Source organism: Anopheles arabiensis, chromosome 2 (assembly GCF_016920715.1).
Source record: "Anopheles arabiensis isolate DONGOLA chromosome 2, AaraD3, whole genome shotgun sequence".
In the NCBI taxonomy this organism is placed as follows: domain Eukaryota; kingdom Metazoa; phylum Arthropoda; class Insecta; order Diptera; family Culicidae; genus Anopheles; species Anopheles arabiensis.
The window spans coordinates 75,324,696-75,345,473 of record NC_053517.1 but is presented as its reverse complement, the minus strand read 5'-3'; the positions used below and the strand labels follow the sequence as shown (position 1 = coordinate 75,345,473).

The 20,778-nt window shown below is 44.4% G+C and overlaps 5 protein-coding genes across 8 annotated transcripts; 4 read left to right on the top strand and 1 right to left on the bottom strand.

The window, feature by feature from the left end:
- Positions 1 to 3,206: 3,206 nt before the first annotated feature.
- Positions 3,207 to 5,013, top strand: LOC120894290 (chymotrypsin-2-like). Of its 2 annotated transcripts, XR_005738183.1 has the most exons (5): positions 3,207 to 3,501; positions 3,576 to 3,674; positions 3,743 to 4,037; positions 4,103 to 4,324; positions 4,415 to 5,013. XR_005738183.1 is itself a non-coding variant. In XM_040296793.1 (4 exons), exons 1-4 carry the CDS (start codon positions 3,263 to 3,265, stop codon positions 4,262 to 4,264), a joined length of 795 nt encoding a protein of 264 aa, XP_040152727.1. In that variant the 5' UTR covers positions 3,207 to 3,262; the 3' UTR covers positions 4,265 to 4,963. The 2 variants fall into 2 exon arrangements, 1 of the variants encoding a protein (XP_040152727.1); XM_040296793.1 differs by having other exon boundaries at positions 4,103 to 4,963.
- Positions 5,014 to 5,550: 537 nt separating this feature from the next.
- On the top strand, positions 5,551 to 6,735 carry LOC120894288 (chymotrypsin-1-like). Its single transcript, XM_040296791.1, has 4 exons — positions 5,551 to 5,820; positions 5,878 to 5,973; positions 6,049 to 6,340; positions 6,412 to 6,735. The coding sequence occupies exons 1-4, from the start codon at positions 5,609 to 5,611 to the stop codon at positions 6,562 to 6,564; spliced, it is 753 nt and encodes a 250-aa protein (XP_040152725.1). The 5' UTR covers positions 5,551 to 5,608; the 3' UTR covers positions 6,565 to 6,735.
- Positions 6,736 to 8,543: 1,808 nt separating this feature from the next.
- On the top strand, positions 8,544 to 9,727 carry LOC120894289 (chymotrypsin-2-like). Its single transcript, XM_040296792.1, has 4 exons — positions 8,544 to 8,869; positions 8,938 to 9,075; positions 9,150 to 9,429; positions 9,505 to 9,727. The coding sequence occupies exons 1-4, from the start codon at positions 8,628 to 8,630 to the stop codon at positions 9,661 to 9,663; spliced, it is 819 nt and encodes a 272-aa protein (XP_040152726.1). The 5' UTR covers positions 8,544 to 8,627; the 3' UTR covers positions 9,664 to 9,727.
- A 72-nt stretch (positions 9,728 to 9,799) lies between these two features.
- Positions 9,800 to 16,451, bottom strand: LOC120894287 (nucleoporin Nup188). Its single transcript, XM_040296790.1, has 6 exons — positions 16,283 to 16,451; positions 15,944 to 16,163; positions 11,868 to 15,875; positions 11,504 to 11,791; positions 11,041 to 11,427; positions 9,800 to 10,973 (listed from the first exon to the last, which is right to left on the bottom strand). The coding sequence occupies exons 1-6, from the start codon at positions 16,306 to 16,308 to the stop codon at positions 9,918 to 9,920; spliced, it is 5,985 nt and encodes a 1,994-aa protein (XP_040152724.1). The 5' UTR covers positions 16,309 to 16,451; the 3' UTR covers positions 9,800 to 9,917.
- Positions 16,452 to 16,845: 394 nt separating this feature from the next.
- LOC120895660 (N-alpha-acetyltransferase 60) lies at positions 16,846 to 20,065 on the top strand. 3 transcript variants are annotated; one of them, XM_040299194.1, is made up of 5 exons: positions 16,846 to 17,367; positions 18,285 to 18,582; positions 18,652 to 18,872; positions 18,942 to 19,052; positions 19,339 to 20,065. In XM_040299194.1, the coding sequence occupies exons 1-5, from the start codon at positions 17,348 to 17,350 to the stop codon at positions 19,475 to 19,477; spliced, it is 789 nt and encodes a 262-aa protein (XP_040155128.1). In that variant the 5' UTR covers positions 16,846 to 17,347; the 3' UTR covers positions 19,478 to 20,065. The 3 variants fall into 3 exon arrangements, with proteins under 3 accessions (XP_040155128.1, XP_040155129.1, XP_040155130.1); XM_040299195.1 differs by having other exon boundaries at positions 19,355 to 19,488; XM_040299196.1 differs by having other exon boundaries at positions 19,346 to 19,451.
- The last annotated feature ends 713 nt before the right edge of the window (positions 20,066 to 20,778 follow it).

The window sequence follows — 20,778 nt, the reverse complement described above, 5'->3', positions numbered from 1 at the left end:
CCCCCATACGCTGGGATGATTATCCTGCTATGGGCATTTAATAAGTTACTGATAGCCGAATGGTCATCGCATCTAAAAAGTTTAAAAAATGCTACATAATAAATGCATGCTTTATATTAGCACAGCTGGTACTGCTTACTGGGAATAGGTTGAACCCATCTAGATTTGGTGTCCGATATGAACCCCCCCCCCCCCCCCCCCGGAAGAAAGTTTGGCTTCTAAGCTCTGGGTCGGTTCTTTTGCACCCCAGGTTCACGTTCCGTTCTTTTTGAAAAATGAACTAGTTCCGTTCCGTTCCTTTTTTTAACGAAATTCCCAACACCAGTCTATACTTCTATAAGGAAAAAACACAAAGCCAACATTCAAAGATTGGATTCCTACATAGGATTCGTATTTATCATCAACTTTTTATCATAATACTCTGGAACAATATTCCCATTCGGAATTATGAAAGATGCCATGATTTTACCATTTTATTTAAATAAGATGAAGAAACTCTCGTTTGCTGCTACTTGTAGTGTCATAGCGCAGCACACACTAGAGCTAACTAATATCACACTATCATTTCGTGTATTGACTCAAACGTGAAGCCGTAAGATTTGGATTGATGATCAATGCAACCAAGACGATATACCTGCTTGACAGAGGCTCGAAAAGGCCCAATTGGGAGGCAGCGTATGAGTTGACGGCGACAATATCGAGATCGAGAGTTTTGTACCATTAAATAACTTCAAAGTCAATAGAATGTCTAATATAACCTGCTACAAGGTAAGATCAACCTTCCCTAATACCAGTGTATTTGACAGCTTTCAGTTTTATGTATAAGAATGTATTTCATTTTTTCTGCATGTTCTGAATGTTTCTACTTTCTCTGTAAAATTTTCCTAAACTAGCTTGTCTACTGTTCTAGACATTATTTACATCAATCATCACTTCTACTCTTATTCTGTTCCGTCAGGTAGGATAGAAGGAAGCTGTAGAGTACTTGATTTTTGTATCGACATTTGCTATACAGGCTTTCGAGACTTATTCAGTACCACGCAGCCGGATAAGTCACGAACTACGTCCAACAGACAGTACTGGACTAGTCTACCGCGGTTTTCGTTATCGTCTGCTCCAATAGGTCGTACTGCATTTGCTGAAACAGTTGGCGACACTGACAGAGTTCCCGCATCAAGGAACAACTCATACACATTGCGTCGTTTCCTGCGTCCTACATCAAGCCCGTCCTTAGAGTGGTTAAAAATTGGTAATACGATGGAGATAGACAAGAAATGGATCGCTGCAACCGTACTGCGTACGCCTTGAAAGATCAGCTAGGGATGGTTTCTAAGAGTCGATCGACAGGCCGAGTTTCTGCAGTTTATGCGCCAGCAAGAGATCATGTGGAACCCTATCGAAGGCTGCATTAAAATTAGTATAAATGCATCAAGCTACATGCCACGATCCATACATTTTGTAGTAGTTCTATCTAGTAGTTCTATTATTTAATGTTTTTATTTGCATTGGGCTTGATAAAAGCTTTCCATAAACTCATTACTTGAAGTTCAATGTACTATGTTTCAATGCGAAATATCAACTGCTAAAAGTAATTTCAAATTCACCATCGTCGATCAACTAAAATTGCATCTTTTTAGAACACTGTCCTGATATATGTTCTGTGATTTCATTTACTCGTTCTCGCAATCTTTTCTCATTCAACAATTGTTCTGATTCATGTGTAATAATGTGTAATGTAGTACGTAATTGGTCGTGCTATGAAGACTATTGGTCTCATACGCAGAATGTATAGAGCTACGGGTTATAGTTCTTGTCTTAAGTCTCTCTTTTGCTGTCTGGTCCGTTTTGTTCTTGAATATTATGCCTGTATTGTTCGGTTTCCATCTCAGTCAGTGTGGTTTTCCAATCCGGAACGCGTCCAACTGTATTTTAGGCGTAGAATATGTTTGCCCTTTCTAGAGTACATTGCCGCTACACTGCCTAGTTATCTAGAACGTTGTCAGGTACTGAATTTATAATCTCTTGAACAACGTTGTTATACAGCAAAGGAAACTTTCATGGCTGGTTTACTGTTGGACAACATCCTGCTTGAGACCTTGCGTGAAATTGAATGTGAAATGGTTTTGTTTTGCTTTATTTCATTTAATATTAATCAGAATATGACTTATTGTACACCAAAAGAAAGGATATTCTATTTCCCAGCTGTTTAGCCTGTAAAATGTATTGAAATAATGAATTAAATGCATTTCCTTGTGATTCTCCGCTTACCATTATTTTTTCACCGTGATCAAAGTGGGAATCGCAAGGAAATGTATTTAATTTATTAATTCAATATGTTTTAAAGCCCATATAATTGGGGAATTGAATATGCTTTCTTTTGGTGCACGATTAAAATTTATTGAAATATAGCAGAAAAACCCAAAATTTCACGTTCAATTTCTCTGACGCGGGCTTTACCTTTTATATCCTCTCCCGCACTCTTCAGACGTACACGGTATGCCCGTAATGGTCCTTTTGTGAGCTGTTTGCGTCGATTTAATGAATGTTATTATGACTAGTTTGGCTTTAACCTCTCTATCTCCTCTTTCTGTTCTGCTTCTGTTCTGCTATCCGTTATGAATCCTGCCCTTATGAATGTGCAATTTCCGTACCTGTGAGTTTAGTTTAGTTTTATTAGGTTAGCTTAATGTCTAGTGTTAGTCATCGTAATTGAAAGAACGAAATATAACGTAATTGAAAAAAATAAATCTACTCTCCAAAGTTTGATGCAAAAGAAGATCAAACACGATCTTTTCCAAACACGATCGAAGCGGGAACGATCAAATCGGTTTTCAAAAATGACAAAATGTCTACTTTGATGTTTTGCCAAATGATTTCGCATTATAAAACAGCATATTCTTGAAATAAATCAATGCAATCGTTGTTTCTAGGTAACTGCAGCTAACGTCGCAGAGGTCGAGGTCGAAGAAATGTGACTAGATGGAGAACAAACTCAAAAAAGCTGGTTACAAAACATGTTTAAAGATACAAAGATAAGACTAATAAGTACAACACTAGCACCAATAATACTATTCTTATCACATTACGAGGTTGGAAATCCATAAATTTTACTACAGGGAAAACTATTTCAACAAAACATACAATGTCAACAGAAGAATGCAGCTTACAAGAAAGTATAAAATGGTTTAATTCAGTATCAAGGGGCATTCAGTGTTGGTTGGTTGTTTTAGTAACCGAACAGTTACATGCTAAATCATACACAATGCAAATCAGTGCTACCGTGTTCATATTGGTTCTAGTACTAGGGCATAGGGAAGAAGTTAGCGGTGCCGCTATTGCTGATCGTTTATCTCCAATGGCACTCATTATCGGTGGCACTGATGTTGAGGATGGGAAGGCACCATATCTAGCTGGTTTGGTGTATAACAACTCTGAAACATATTGTGGTGGCTCGATTATAGCCGCTCGATGGATCTTGACAGCAGCTCACTGTGTAACAAAGTAAAACAGTTCGCTAACGTCACATACATTTATAATAATTGATTGTTTCTGTTGTGATGATTTCGCTTTTTCAGCGTTAATGTTACAAATTTAACTGTAGTACGGGTGGGAACAAATGATATCTATGAAGGTGGATCAATGTACCAAATCGATCGTGTTATACCACATGAGCGGTGAGTTAGAATATTAAATTAATAACGAATCCCGTGTTACATTGATCTAATCGTGATTATTTTAACAGATACAGTGCTAAAACAATCCGCAATGACGTTGCGCTGCTTCGTCTGAAGACCCCAATAAAATTTGAGGAACACGTTCAGAAGATTGAACTTAACGAGGAGATCGTTCCGATTAATGCTACACTGACAATTGTTGGATGGGGATTCGTTGGATGGAACAAAGAAAACCCCAAACGAACTCAAGTGATTAAAGTTCAACATATTGGTCTAAACCGTTGTCGAAAGATGGCAAACGGTAGTGCTATTTACCCTGAACATCTGTGTACTTTTTCTAGAGCAGGGCATGGTCCGTGCAAGGCAAGTAAAGAATTTATGGAAAAATCTATACATGCATAGCTAACACCTTTGTCTTCACATTTTAGGGCGATTCTGGTAGTCCTGTGGTATGGAAAGGGAAACAGGTTGGCGTAGTCAGTTGGGCAATGGCGGATATGTGTGCAATTGGATTACCCGATGTACAAGCCAGCATTAGGTACTTCTATGGTTGGATTAAGAAAACAATGGCAGCTAATAGTGATCATTGAAACCTACAAAACTGATATCAGATGTTAAGCAATGACAGTATCAAATGCGCTCTTGTAGAGGTAAATGATAATAACTTTGGAACCCCCTTTATTGGCTATAAAATGGTTTATGGTAACGTTTTATGTTTTCTACTTCTACTCTACTTCAAGTTCTACTTCTTCTTCCTAGAATCTGACAAATCGCGATTAAAATTGGGGTGTATCTGCCCGGGTAGCCTGGTATGGTAAAGGGAAAAGAACTCGATATCGGCAGTCTTTAAGCGATCGGTAAGACTAATGAAGGTTCTTCTGAAGCGTTTAACTGGAAGGTTGAATGAGAGATTCTCAACTGGAGAGTTTATGAAGATGTACATTTGCTTACTTATAAGCGGGGCGAGGGTCTTAATTCCAGTTTCGAATCGACACGATCTTAGAGCCCATATCGGCCACTTTGTTTGCGTAATGGTTGTTAATTAAAACCACCATCATATGTCTCTGAAAGGATTTTTCTGAAAGGAAAGGGTCTTCAAATGGCATTTGCGTTATGTTTGGGTTTTTCTTATAGCTAAGCCATAAATATTTAACATAACGTTGGAATCATATGTGGCTTTAAAATATATAAAGAATGGGAATCATATTTATTAGTCACATTAACGGATAAGAACATGCAGGATTTTGAGAAGTTATGAGTAAAGATTGTTTATTTTGTTTAACACCGTAGTAGTTCTAAAAAAATATTTTCTTTTTTTGTTGTTGTTCAGTTATACCGATCTATAAGGCTTTCTACACTTATGAAGAATCACACAGCCGCGTGTAATATCACATAAGTTTCGCGTGTACATTAAATTGTTACTTTGTAATTACACGCAACACCTTCTGGAGGATTTGAAATAAAATCTCCGAAACTTTTAAGCTTATTCATTAGAAATTTCGAAAATTATTTCAACTATTAATACTCGATACATTCGATTCAATCGCGAATATTCGCTATTTTTTGAGTCATAATCGTCCCAATTTGAATCAAATTTACCTAGCATAATAATCCGTTCGATTTCACATTGAATGCACTCTTTTATTTTTACATGACGATCTACGCTACATTACGTTTACGCTACACTACTACAACACTGTATACTTATTAGAATGAAGTTAGAGATGGTTTTAACTACCATTTTTCTTATCAATTTAGAAGGAAGGAAACTCATAATAACCTGTGTTTGAAAAGTGTTATTATTTAAAAAAAACAAATACAACGACTTAACTATTCGGTGACTTGTGGGGATAGTATAAATATTCATGTATCACCCACGATGTACACTCAGTTCTCAGTTGGTTTGTGGCGTCTCTTCCCTAAAGCTGGCCAATATGTTTCTCAGCGGCATTGTGCCTTTAGTACTATTAGTAGTTCATTCATTGGAAGCATCGCCTGTTGAGCCTTTAGCACCGATCATTGGAGGATCTAATGTTGAGGATAAGAAGGTACCATATCTAGTTAGCATAACAGTAAACTCTTTCGTTTGTGGAGGTTCCATTATAGCGGATCGTTGGATATTGACTGCAGCACACTGTATTAAAAGGTATGAAAAATATTCATTACAAAAAAAAACGTATTTATCAATATTTTTAACATAAAGGAATATGGTGAAAAATGCAGCTGTTCGTGTTGAGACCAATAATTTTACTGCAAGTGGAACTTTATACCGCATCGATCGTGCTATAGCTCATGAAAAGTAAGGCTACAGGCTAATGTGACAACAGTGACGTGATGTCGTGGTACATTGATCATCTCGGTATCATTCCTATAGATACTTTCGAGGCGCATTTCGTGACGATGTTGGACTGCTTCGTTTGAGGAGCCCTTTGAAGTTTGGAGAGCGTGTTAAAAAGATTGAATTATTGTCGCAGATTGTTCCGTATAATGCCACACTGACACTTGTCGGTAGGGGTTATATTAGTAAAGATCACAAAACAACAAAAATAACTCAAATGATCAAAGCTAAAAACATTGCCTTGAAGCTTTGTCGCAAGATGCAACCAGATTTTATTTACCCTGGACATCTGTGTACATTTGTTAAAAAAGGCAAAGGCACTTGTGGTGTGAGTAAATAATAAGTCCCAAAGGATGTGTGTTAAGTTATGACCAACATGCGCTTCTTTGCTTGTTTCAGGGTGACTCTGGAGGCCCAGTGGTATGGTATGGAAGACAGGTTGGCATAGTCAGCTGGTCAAAAGGATGCGGTGCGGGATATTTTGATGTCCACTCGCGCATCAGCTACTTCCTCCCATGGATTAAGGCAACGATTGCAGCAAATAGTGATTAGGATTGACCAGTCATTCTATGTGACCATTGATTTTCACAAAAGATAAAGAAAATAATAATGTTTTAGTGATGCAAACATACTGAGGTTCATTATGCTCCAATGAAATCAGAAAGATAACAGATTAAATAAATCGAAGCGATCGATTGAGCGGGAAGGCGCCATTTAACATAACCAATGAACAGACGAAGGTACGAGACCGTGAGCGATTTCATGCACGCATCCGACAGACCAAGATCACGAAGAAGTTGAAACCGTCGTAAGTAAAATGGGGTTTAGTTTTCATTTAATCATACTTCAGAAGCCATGTGGATTGTTTTCCAAACCTCAACAGCTTCTTATATGGACCTTGATGTTTGATGACATTAAATGTGTACACGTGTGATCGCAATTTATTTAGCGATTAGAGGTATTGTCAAATGAAACACTCTCTCCTGTGGGTTTGGCCCTTGTGGAAGGCTGGGCTTTCCGGTTTGATCGCCAATACAGTTTGTAAAACTCGTTATTGCAGTGGGTCCTCCGTTGTCTTTCTACAAAGAGGCAACCAATATCGCTTCTAAGAACCTTCCTCTCAAACGAGGTTTTCGTCAGATTTGGACAGTGTCCAAATGTCTCAGAAGCGTATGTGAGTATCGGTTCTATATAGGTGCAATATAGTCACACCTTCGGCTGTTACGACAGGTTCTTTGAGGTGAAAGCCTTCCTCAGGCTGTAGAATGATATAGAAATGCATTTTTGCAGGGTTTTCCAGGGATTTTAATATTTTTTGAAGACGTTCTTTACTGTTTCGAACGTGAAGCGATAATTTTGACGCGCTGGTGATAACACTCATTAGGATTGGTCGATTGGAATTATTTATATTATTTCTTATTAGGATTTGTTAATAGGATTTCCTAAAAATTATTACACCAGAACCTTAGAACCCACATTTATTTGCACTTGACTTTTAATGAAACACATGCGTACAATTTGCAATCAAAACAGTTAAATTTGCATATCCACCTATCACGAAAATCGTTAAATTCGAGAATCGCCGAATTCGGGAACAGATTGTAATCATATTCCAGTAGGCTAGTACAAAAATACTTACATAACTATCAAAGCATTACACTAAAGAATATGTAAATTATCAACAATTAATATTGAAATTTGAATACCAAGTGAATAATTCAAATAAACATATTATTATTAGAGTTGTTGACTGAAGGAAAACGGATGTTGGAAAAAACGGATTTGGAAACAAAAATACATATAAAATAAATAAATAAATAAATATATTAATTAATTCATAAAAAATAAATGAAATAGATCAATCAATCAATAAATAAGCAAATTAAGAAAAACTATGTTATTTTTAGAATACAGAGTTTCCCACGATTTATTAGTCAGTTTCCACTATTTTTTGGTGCGTTCTTACAGTTTTTTGATCGTATCCTATAGATTTTTGGTTCGTTCCCATAATTTATTGGTATTTTCCGATTGGATATCAATACAATTGTACCAACAAAATCGGGAAACGGCCTAAAAATCGTGTGAACGCACCAAAAAAATATGGAAACCCACCAAAAATTGATGGAAACCAACCAATAAACCGTTGGAAACCCTGTATGAAGCACATATTCTATAAATAAATAAAAAATATAAAATTCCTCATGTCCTTTTATAGCTATTTCGTAAATGTTTTTGTAATGAAACCTACAAAGTAAATATGATTTCGTCTTTTTCAATGGTACTTAATGTTTATTTTACTATTAGTTCATCAAAGTTTTATCTTATTATTTGCTGCCTGAAGTAAAAAAAACGCATCTTAAGAACCATGGAAAAATATAAGCTGTGAAATTTAACATGTTTTCCTATTGGTTTGAGCTTATAGCATCATATACAATACTCCTCCTACCGATTAAGCGTTAATCAGCGTAGCAAAAATCATCAATTGTTATCTGTACCGCTGTTGAGCAAACAGTATATAAAAGAGAACTTCTGTTCATATACAGTCAGTGTGTCCGACAATCAAGGAAGGTCACTTGTGGTTGTGAGAAGGATAAGCATTACGCAAACGAGGAAAAATGGTAGTGCATATAATTTTCGCAATTCTACTTGCATGCGTTAGCAGAGGTAGTGCAAGTCCAATAGATCATCCGATATCTTCCTTCGCTGCTAACTACATTGTCGATGGATCGGATGCAGAGGAGAATGCGGCACCGTATCAGGTTTCACTGCAGATTGATGGTAACAGCACATGCAGTGGATCGATAGTCGGTGATCGATGGATATTGACAGCAGAGCACTGTGTGCCATTGTTACAATTGTATGATTTCACTAATCATAATTATGTTTTTGTGTTGTTTATCCTAATTTAATCTAATTTCATTTTAGTTTCTCCGAACGATCTAACAACACTCGTGTTGTAGCAGGCACAAATGATTTGAAAAAGGGCGGCACACCGTATTTTATAGATCGCTTTTTTAACTACGACAATTGCTCAACGATGCTAGTGCATACATTTATGTTTAAGTATGTTTTTTTACTCTCTAAGACAGTTTAATAGTTTAATTCAAAGCATTAATTATGTTTCCTTTATTTTTCAGTTCAACGCCTAATGATATCGCGTTAATACGTTTAACAACGCCGTTGAAATTTAACGAGCGGGTAAAAAAGATTGAATTCACGACAGAAACTGTGCCGGAAAATGCTACACTTACACTGACAGGATGGGGACAAATGAGAAATGGGACGAGTCCTGCTAAGCTGCAAACCATCAATGCGCCCTCCATAGGGATTGATCATTGTCGGGCTATTTATAATGAAACGTATCTTAATGACGGCACAATTTGTAGTCTATCAAAACGGGGCGAAGGAGCATGTATGGTATGTACATTGAATAATTCTTAGAATTCATTAGTAAAAGTGTATTAATGGGGGAAACAATTCCGGCTCTTTTAGGGAGATTCTGGTGGCCCTGTGACATGGAAAGGAAAACTGGTCGGTATATTCAAAGCAGTACACAACAAAGGGTGCGGTGAGGGATTTCCAGATATCCACACAAGTGTTGCCTACTACTACAAATGGATAAAGGATACTATTGCTAAGAATGGCGTTTAAATTTAGGAATTGAACCGATCAGAAGCAAGGTTTTAAATATATTTTAAAAAATGATGAAGCATAACGCGGGAATTGTCTCTTATTTAGATAGAAATTTGATATTCCATAGCCAAACAAACGTGTGATTTCACTACTTTGTATAAGCTTTTGCATGAATTTGCGCTTTGATTTTTTTTTTCGTAAATTTATTCAAAATAAAGTATAGCAACATATAGCAATAGACTTACGTAAAGCGTACAGTGTCGTCCTTTCCTTCAGTTCTCACTTTGGCCAATCATAAGCAACACGTTCGAGAGCAGATGAATGTAGTCTTCCTCCACCATTTGCACGTGCGACAGGCCGGTAAAACGGGGCTCCTGCGGTTCGAAAAATATCGGTTCATCTTCCGGCTCTACGTAGGCCATGCTTTTGGCAGTTTCGTTCAGCCCATCATCGAACATGACCCGCTTTATCGAGGCGGATGGCGATGGTTTTAGGATCCCCCGAAGCACCGGCGTAGATGAGCTACGTCCCACCACATCCTGACTACCGCTGCTGCCAGCGATCGGGCTTAAAACATTTCCGGCGCTGCTGCTGCTGCTGCTGCCACTCTGCTGTTCCGTGCCTTGGTGCTGCTGGTGCTGTAGATGCATTTTGCGAACCACATTAATGCGCATCGAATGTTGTGCACTGGCAGAGGACTGTTTTTTCGACTGCTGCGCTACGGACGATTTCGATCGATCGCATGCGGATTTACCACCACCCGTAGTACGATCGGCTTCATCGTCGTTATCGGTGTCGTGATCGGGCGCTGCAGCGTAAGGATCGTTTATGATTGGCACCACGCCGTGCTTCTTGCGCGAGAGAATGCATTTCGCATCTTTCAGGATGCGTTTCTTCACAAAATCGTGAAAGATCAGCAGTTCCGTGCTAAGCTCCCGCTTGATGAGCTGCTTCTCCCGCTGGGACAGGTTCGTATCTTTCAACGCGAACAAACTCTGGGACGTTAGCAGTGTTAACACGTATTCGAGTCCACAGACACACCGTTTCGTGTCCAGGTGGGTCAGCAGCTCGTTCGATAGCGTGATTGCATTGGTGGAAGTGTAGCTGGACACGCTGGTCATGGAGAGCGTTTTTGCAAACTGCACCCTCTTGCCCAGACGCGACCCGTCCGATGGAGAGCCGGCTGGCGATGGTGATTCCCCAAGGGCGGATCGATTACCGCGCGAGAGCAGTCCCATCGTGAGTGAACCGTCGATCGTGTCATCTTGCTCTGTACCCTCCTGAGCCGGCAATTCGTTCAGCGGTGTTTCGTGGAAGCTGTAGTGTTGCTGTGCAAACGTGTATGATTGATTAATATTCTCATAAACCAAACTATCATACTAATGCTGGACTTACCAAGTTCAGAACCTTTGTAAAAATGCAAACCGCTTGCAGCAGCGAGCCAAAGCTTAGCTGGGAATAGTTATCATTGCTCAGCTTGGGCGCACCGAACTGGATCTCTATCAGCGGGCACCACTGGCTGGGAATGAACTCTACATCGCACAGCAGGGAGAGCAGCGGGGGGCTGAAGCAAAGCAAACACTTGGCGCACAGTGTGATGATCTCGATCAGGTTGTTCATCGCACCGACCAGCTCGTCCGAAGTGTCGATCGTGCTCGGATCCATCTCCAGCTCGGACACGATGAACCCAACCGCGTCCGCCGTCCCCGTTGTGAGTCGCTTCAATATTTTCGGCCTGTACAGCAGCGAGATAGAATGATCCATGAGGAACTGAGTGCAGCGCTGCCAATGGAGAGAGAGAAAGAGAGAATTTAAATTTTCTCGCTGGCCATTTGCCCTCCTTTCCTATTCTTCTTACCATAAGATTGAGCAAACTTTGGCTGTGCTCTAGCCGCCATTCCTTTTCGAACGGAACCATCGTGCACAGCAGCTGGAGCGTTTCGAGAATCAGCACAAAGGCGCTCGGTTCGAGCGATTGCTTCGCGAGCATTAGCGAATCCATGAGATATTCCTCGTGGATGCCGACGAAAAAGATTGCATCGCGCAAAAATCGATAGCCATGCTTGCTGAGCAGCGCCCGTACTAGGTGTATGCCTTTCGAGTAAATTGGCCACCAATCTTGCGTTTGCCATTGCTGTTGCGTTTCCTGCGAAGCGGGGTGAAAAAGAAAATACATTATATATCATAGAAAGGAATAGAAAGCAACCACTTCTCTAGCTTACATTCGCCATCACGTACGGACGCTGGAGCAACTCTTTCGGCGGCAACAGCTTCAACCACAGGTAGTCTCCCACGTCGCTGTACAGCAGCTCCTCCGAGCAGCGGCTTTCGGCAAGCAGAATCAGCAGGTTCAGCAGCTCCGTCACCAGTTTTCTGCGACCGTACTCGGGCAGCACCGTGCCGGTGATGCTAAGCAAACGTTGGAACAGCTTTCCCTTCACCAGCCAACTGACCCACCGGGCACTGGCTTGCGCCGTTGCGGAACCAGCCTCCGGCTGATCGAAGCTTATCGTCAGCTGCTTCAGCAGATTGATCGCTAGCAGCAGCGAATTGTACTGCTTGCCCTCGATCGCGTCGCTCACCGTTTTGGCCTTCAGCCCGTGCGCCTGAATGGCAAGCTCGAGCGCGTGTATCTCCTCCCCGGCAATGTCCACTGCCGCGCGCGTTATCTCCGCCGCGAGCGTGTAGTTCTGCAGCAAACGGTCGGCCTGCAGCTCGACCGTCTTAATGCCGATCGCCAGCAGCGCCTCCTTGGCCCGCTGGTGTATGTCGGCGTACGAAATGGCCAGCAGACTGAGCAGCGTTTCGATCTGCCCCAGCATCTGGTCGTCCTCGGTCGCGTCCTCGGTAAACTTGTGATCGAAATCGGACAGCACGATCAGGTACAGCTCCGACAGTACGATCAGTGGGCGCAAATCCTGCAGCTGCTCCACCCGTTCGACCAGCACCGCCAGCAGCCGCTCCGCTAGGTACGTTTTGCATCGATCGGGCAGCGAAATGCCGGGCTCTTTTTTGCGCACGATCAGCACGATCAAATCCTTGAACGATTGCAACCGTCCCAGCCAGTCGGGCGTTTGTTCGTTGGCATTATCGGTACGGCCGACACCACCACCACCGCCGGAACCGACGCTCACATTGCCTTCGCTTCCATCCGCCGTCTGCCGGTGGGTGTCAGCGTGCGGCAGCTCAAGCACAATATCAACCCACCGCTTGAAGATGCCGAACGTTTGGGAGAAGCGTTCGAACACCTTCGTCAGCTCCGGGCCCATCTTGAGGCCGGTAGCCGAGCTGACGCGAAACAGTTCAATGCCGAGTATGTTGAACAGCTGGCTGTACGAGCGCACATTGCTCGAGGTCTGCTCGCTAAACAGCGGATTGCACAGCGAGGACCAAAAGTTTGGCTTCTGCAGCAGACCCTTCACCAGCGCCTGCATGTTGTTCTTCCACAGCGCGTGAAACAGCGACATAATGCGCGACAGCAGCGGGCTGGCCAGCTTGGCCGGATCGTTCGAAATGGCCTCGAGAAACTCCTCCATGTACGTCGGTATGCCGTCGTTGATCATGGTTTTCGGGCGGCCCTTGCCACCGCTGCCCGAGGCCGCCGCACCGTCCTTTGCCAGCAGCAACCGACGATCGGGCTTGCCGTAGTTCACCTTGAAGAACGCTTCCGTCAGTCCGGGCTGCTTGTGTACGCACGATTCGACAAACTCCAGCACGGCCAGCTTCAGATCGTCGCTCTCAATTTCATCGTGCAGCCGCTCGAGGAACGTGTGCCGGATCTGGTCCGGCTCCATGTCCAAGCACGCCAGCAGCGACATGCGAAACTCGATCGCAAACCGGCGCAACAGGCGGCAGGACAGAATGGGCAGCCGGGGGTTGAAGATGTTGCTCATGTACCCCGTCACCATCGGGATGATGCGCAGCGTGTCGCGCTGCTTCGGCTGCGTGTAGATCGCCGATTCCAGCGGGGACAGGTCGTACTCGTGGATGTGCCGCTTCAGGCGCAATATCTGCATCAGTATCGTCATCGAGTGCTGGATCATCAGGTTTAGCTGCTGCTCCGGCACGAGCATCCAGTTCGATTCGCGCTCCATCACCGCCTGCAGGTAGCCGTTGCCGAGACCGACGATTTTCAGCAGCACCATGCCGTTGTCGCGGTTCAGCAGGCTGTACACGCAAGCGTCCCGCAGCACGCGGCGCGCATAATCGCTCTCGAGCTTGTCTTCGCTCAGCTGCAGTATTTCGTAGATGTACTGGACGACGAACACCAGCACCCGGTACCGGTCGGAGCTCGTTTCGAAGCGCCAGTTGTTGGCGTACGGCAGCACCTCGCGCAGCAGAAATATGGCGCCCGGTAGCTCCACGCCGAACACGTTGTCGCGCCCAAGCTTGGTGTAGGTTTTGAGGAAGTTAAAGTACGCCATCAGGATCGGATAGCGACCAGCGTTCCGCTCCACGTTCATCAGATAGTAGCCGATGAGGCTCGAATCGTACCCGACTCCGTTGGCGTAGTCCTGGTACGTTAGATTCGCGTTGTTCACCGAAGGCAGAATGTTGAGGTTGATGATGCGCGTGTATATTTCCTGCTCGAACAGCGGCACCAGCGCGGTGCACACGTTCAGGCACTGTACCAGCAGATCGACCGGCGGGTTCGGGACGGCTCGGAACTTGAGCAGCACATCGAACACCATCTCCGTCGGGTGTACCATCTCCGCGGTGATGTCGTGCGGTTGCTGTATGCGTCGGACGGCCACGGCCAGGTACTTCAATCCGGTCGCAATCCGCTGCACTCGCTCCGAGTTCAGCGTGCTGGTCGCTTGAGCATCCTCGAGCAGTTCGTTTATCTCGTGGTGCAGTGCGTTAAAGTAATTGTAGCCCGTGCTAAAGTGCACGTACGTCCGCTGGTTGTGCAGGTCTCGCACGATCAGCTTCGTACCGCGCGGGATGGTGAAATTAATCTTGCTCGATGGCGTGTAATCGTGGCACAGGATGAACTCGTCCTCGTTCGAGCTGGCAGCTTTCCGTATCTCGTACTGGTTCTGCCCGGTGTACAGCTCCGTATAGACGGGCAGATTTTCCAGCAGCTCCTGTATGTATTTGTTCTGCGAAGAGCCGGCCGATGCGAGCGCGTACGCCACCTTCGACAACGGTGTAAACTCGACCGGAAAGTGCTCCAAACAGATGTTGAACAGTGCCCGTATCGGGTGATCCTCGATTTTGCAAAACTCCGTTGCAATCGTTGGCGAGGTGAGCAGCTCACTCAGCAGATCGTAAATGTTGCTGTGATGGGCGATCGATTCGTCCGCATCGAACAGTTGGCACAGAAATCCCAGATGGTTAAAGATGGACTTCCGTACGATCCTGGCCGTCAGGCTCTGGTCCTTAAACATCGGATGCGATACGATCGCGTGCAGATACTCAAACACGCCGAGCTTGATGGCGCGCGATCCCAGCTGCTGGTAGCGTCTCGTCGTGTCCTCGTCCTCGACCGTGTGCTGCAGGCGAAAATTGAACAGCATCCACACGAGCAACAGCGGCCCGTGCTCGGGAAATTGATGCAGCGACACCATCGGTCCGTCGAGCGCGGCCACCACAAGCTCGATCCAGCCCGCGTCGTCAAACTTGTCGGAAAGATCGAGCGTGCGGAAAACCAGCGCAAGCTCATTGTACGTGATGCGCTTCACCAGCTCAGCATGGATTTCCGACCCCGGGTCCAGGTGTTCCTGCTGCTTGCCGAACGAATGCTCGCGGAACAGCTTGAACAGCTGGTCCAGCTCCTCCGGGCTGATGCCGCTGTAGTGTACGATCAGCAGCAGGATCTGCAGGATTTCGTTCGTCTCTCGCAGCCGCCGTTCGGCACAGGCGACCCTCGTTTGGCCGTGCAGCAGATCGCCCGCGAGCGGCGCTTTCTGCGAGCTGGGCGGATCCGCTATCAGGTGCGTTAGCTGGGCGAGATACGATTTGCGCAATGCCTGAAGGCCCATCTTTTCCACCACCTCGCGGTACTCCTTCGAGTACGGATGGGTGCCGGAGTGGAAGTATTCCAGCAGATTCTTCATCACCTTCAGCTGCACCATGCGCTCCAGCGTGTGGTACGTCCAGATGTCGTGCAGCAGCTTCACCATCGACGTTTCGGTGGAAATGTACTCCGCCAGCGCCGTTGCCGCACCGCGGTACTCGTTCACCAGATAGTAGCACAGTATTTGCCATGATTGTACCGCATCTATGTCCTGCAGGAAAGGGAGCGGAGCAATCGAATTGGTATGAGTTAGTCGGAACAAACCACAGCTCCACTCACCAAATATTGGTGCAGTTTGTTGGCGAACGGTTGCAGCTTCAGCTGGTTCCTGTCTTTGATCAGCTTCTGCAGCTTTTCTTCCGACGCTTTGGTAGGCTTTTTGTAGTGCAGTATCCCGTCGACCAGCTCCTTCGACACCTGGAACAGCTTCTCCTTAACATCCGCGTTCGGTGTGCCGTAATGTATGCCCGAAACAAACTGCCACAGCTTCCTCCATTGGCTGGAACAGAAAACGGACCGTGTGTAAGGTTATGTGAACGTAAACAAAGCCAAACGAGCGGCAATCGCGCCTCCAACTTGTTTGTCGCCTTCATTGTGCAGCGCATTACCAACACTTACATGATATCGCCGTTGATGTCCTCCATTGAAAGGGGAGTTTAAAGCTAAGAGTTTGTAATTAGCACTTTGTTTTCTAGTCTAAATAAACATTTACTTAAGAAAGTAAAGGAAATTGTACAATGAAATGAACCGGGCTGCAGTGTCGGTCACACAAGATGAAGATATTCAATGTACCGAGGTGAGATATGACAGTTGGAGAATGATACATTAAGGAGCGATTACACGGGTGCGTAATTATAGAGACAGTATTTAAAAAAAATAAAGTAACAGTAAAGATTTTTTTACATTTTCTTAGTTTCCTTTTTTGCTTATAAATTTATTCTGATATTAGCAATTATGAAGTCTTCTCTCTAGATGATAGCATGGTGCACATCCTCATGATTCTTCATCTATTTATCTTGATATTCCGCAGTCAAACCCCAGCTTTTCACACGCTCGTCCTCATTGTATGACGTCATAATGGTTTGTGTACACAAATCACACTAGTGCGAAAGAGACCGCAACAGTACAGCGCGCTTCGGCTCGTTACCCGATATGGGCAAGCTACGGAGCAAGCTGCAAATCTCCAAAACAAGGTCAACTGTCAAACCAATTCTCATTGTGTGCAATCGAAATTTAATTGATTTTGATTAACTGCTCCCTTCCTGCAGACTAGTTTTTATTGGCCGCAAAGGCCCAAAACCTACACCACTGCCATCAAAACCTTTTCCCGCTACGTCGGTGAGCGCAAAACCCCCCGCGAAAGCTGAAGTAGTGAGAGTTTTTCTTCTGTTGTTGTTGGTATCAGTTAGAAGAATGTCACCACCAGCAAGAAGATTGTGGCTGTGATACGCGGGGCTGCGTGAGATAATACGGTGTGGCACGATGGGCACTCGAATACAATTTGCTGAACGTTGCGGCTGCATTCGATTCCGCAGGAAATGCGATAACACCAGCCTAGCGTAAGTGGTAGCGGTTCAGCCATAGACCGGGGGGGTCGCTTTTGTGTGAAAGAAAAGTTAGAACGTACAGAGCAACGTGCTTCGGACAAAAACACGTCGGACCGATCCGGGAGCAGCACCACCGATGGCTCAATCATTTACCTGGTAAGCATAGGGTTGCTTTCATATCTGATTTACAGGGCTGATTTTTAAACCAATTCCCCACGTGTAAAAAGTGTTGGCAAAGTGTGAAACTAAATTACGTTTGCCTTGGTACGCGCGACGGCTTGCAAAATTCCGCCGAGGTGCAGGTATTTGTTTACCTTGCTCTTGCTACAAAGTACAATCAGCAAAGCTACCCACACACCCCCACCACAAAGGGACTAGGAGGGGGAGGCAGAGCAAAAAGAAGGGGCGCATGTACGCAAGGAATGGGTTGCGCTTACGCAGCAGTAGAAGCGCAGGTTTCCAAACTGGCAGAGCAAATATTTGACCATTAAATGGGTCTTTGTTACCGACCGTCGCACGGTGACATCGGGCGCAAACGCTCCACTCGCCCTGTCCGTGACGGCGCGCGAAAATGCAATAAACGTTCATGGGTTGCCTGGCAGCCGTTTCTATGTATGTTTGCATAAATCGAATCTAATTGATAATGCACACTCTGGCGTCGGTTGACCGGCGGCCAGTCAACCAGAACGCGTTCAACGAACCCTTTTTGCATATGCTGGTACGGGAAGCACGATTCTCTGTCCCATCTGTCGCGGGGTTGCAACCGACACGCGGTAAATGCATTGTTGTACTTTTGTTTTGCGATGCAACCGGGACCCGCCCATTCTGGGCCAAGTGGAAAGGCGAAAACCACTACACGGAAGTAATGCCAGTCCCCGTCTAGACATGGTAAATTCTAACACACATTAACCACCAAGCGCGTGTGAACTGCAAACCACTGAAGTGGTTTGTTAGGTAATCGTATTTAATAGTGGCACCCCGTGGCAGGTATTTCGTACCTCACGCCGATGAAGGGCTTTCTGATGCAAACCGATCGTGTTAACAGTTAATATGGCGATTGCTATCCTTCCCAGGTTTCCGGTGAACCACCTCAGCAGCACCAAGAGCAACGAGCGCCTGCAAAACCCGTACGAATGTCCGTCGGTACCATTGTGTTCAGCGAACGATGTGCAGCTCCGGTTTCTCTGCCCGGACGATCTCGAGGAGGTGCGAACGCTCTGCCAGGATTGGTTTCCCATCGATTACCCGCTCTCGTGGTATGTGGACATTACCTCCAGCACGCGCTTCTTCGCCTTGGCAGCGATCTACAACTTTAGCATCATTGGGCTGATAGTGGCCGAGATCAAATCGTACAGCAAACTCAACAAGGAGGTAAAGTGGGAAAGGTTGCCCTCCTGTACGGCTTGATGGAAACTGTTTCGTGTGTGTGTTTTTTTAAAGGACCGTGGCATTATTCCGGAATCGATGGGACGGGATGCCGAGATTGGCTACATTCTGTCGCTGGGTGTGCATCGAAAGTACCGTCAAAATGGCATCGGTTCGTTGCTGCTGGATTCCCTCATTAACCACCTGACGACTGCGGAGCGGCACAAGGTGAAGGCCATTTTTCTGCACGTGCTAACCACGAACCGTACCGCCATTCTGTTCTACGAACGAAGAGGGTAAATATCCACTGTAAATGAGTCTGGAGACTTGGTATAAATGCTCATATTTGCTCTGTTTAATTTCAGATTTGTTCTTCACTCCTTTTTGCCTTACTATTACTCAATCCGAGGAAAGTGCAAAGATGGTTTCACCTACGTGTCCTACATCAACGGGGGCCATTCGCCTTGGAGCTTATAATATCCTTTTAAAAGTTGTTTAGCTTTTAGTTTACATGGGTTGTCAGGGGTTTTGATACTTTTGGCACTCGTTCTGATCTCTTTTATAGCAAATGTAGGACTTCTCGTGCGAAAGTTTCAATAATGCAACAGCTTTATCACCAGCGCGCCAAACGTATCACTGGCGAAGAGTCGAGGAAGTGTGCCAAAAGTATGAATAACCTTGAAAATCCCTGTATTTCGATTGCCGGATGGCACCAATCTTTCCCCCCAATAGTTCTAATTTCTCCTTAATGACCAACTTTACCGATTATTTGAAGTACTGGTGTTCCCAGGTTCTAACTGCCGGTGGACTTTGCCCCTGGATCTGTGGCCGAATGCGGACGGCCTTTCGCTGGGTATGCTACCGTACGATTGGGCGGTTTCATCTTCAGCAGGACGAATAGATAGATCGGACCCGAAGCACAGGAGTGGTCGACCTATCGCAAATATCGCCACATCAATCAACCCAGCTAACAGTTCACTGTTTCAGTTTTCTCTTTTTCGTTCCATCGTCCGGGTAGATTTTGAAACTCTTCCATCGTTTTCCATCGATTGTCGATTGTGTCCTCCCAACGAGATATGATTCTGCTACACCCTCCTCTACCATTACCTTCCGCAAAGTTTAACGTATCCTCAGCATACAAACACACGCACACATACTATTACAGTCGACAGCATTTTCACGTGCATCGAGATCGTTTTATCGCAAGTGTTCATTCAACTGCGATCGCGATGTTTATCTGCACACGAACAAGCGCAAACACATCCGTTTAGCGAACATGCACAAGTAGTTGGCCATCCTTTTTTGTTAAATTAGGTTTAACAGGCTACGTTCGGAATGAAGGAACCGCAAATTGTGATGCGATTGTGTGTTCTTTTGTCAGTACGCAAGCAGAAACCAAACGCCCGCAAGTGGTCTCGTTGTCATATCAGTAAGCATTTTATTTGTGATATTACATTCTTCATCATCAGCCAGAGAGAGAGAGAGAGAGAGAGAGAGAGAGAGAGAGAGAGAGAGAGAGAGAGAGAGAGAGAGAGAGAGAGAGAGAGAGAGAGAGAGAGAGAGATAAGAGGAACGAGGAACAAGGAGGGATAAAAAACATAAAAAGATTGAAAACAGAGAAAAGGTATAGAAAGAGAGTTCTCCCGACTAAAGGAGACTATAGTAGATTGTACGAAACACTAGAGGAGCATATTTTTAAACCCGCTGTACATATGGTAACGCAACAAACCAACTGACCAACAACAAGTGTGTAGCAAATCGAAAGACAAAGAAGCTAAGTCATTTACGTTGAAAAGATATACTATCGATGGGCTAGAGAGCTGTAACATAGCTGACAAGCTGTAGTCGTTTTATATGTGTGAATCGTATATATAGATAAGGACATGGTGTGAATATTGTGTAAGATGAAGCTGTTGAGTAAACAAACCCGTTCAGCTTCTTTTTCGCGTTGATTCGAATGGTTTTTACTGGACGGAGGAAAAGACAGATGTACATCTTGTTGTGCCTGTTGGAGTTAATAGCGTACTACTGTTTGTTCTTTGCCGCATGATAATTTAATTGATCTTTTTTTTAATTTATTCAAATTTGGACGTTTTAAAGGTGAGCTTTGTTAGTGAAATGGAAGATAGTTTTATTAATCAGGGTCGATTCTTTTAAAACTACATACAAAATTACGTTGAACAACGGTGCTAGAGGTGTAGA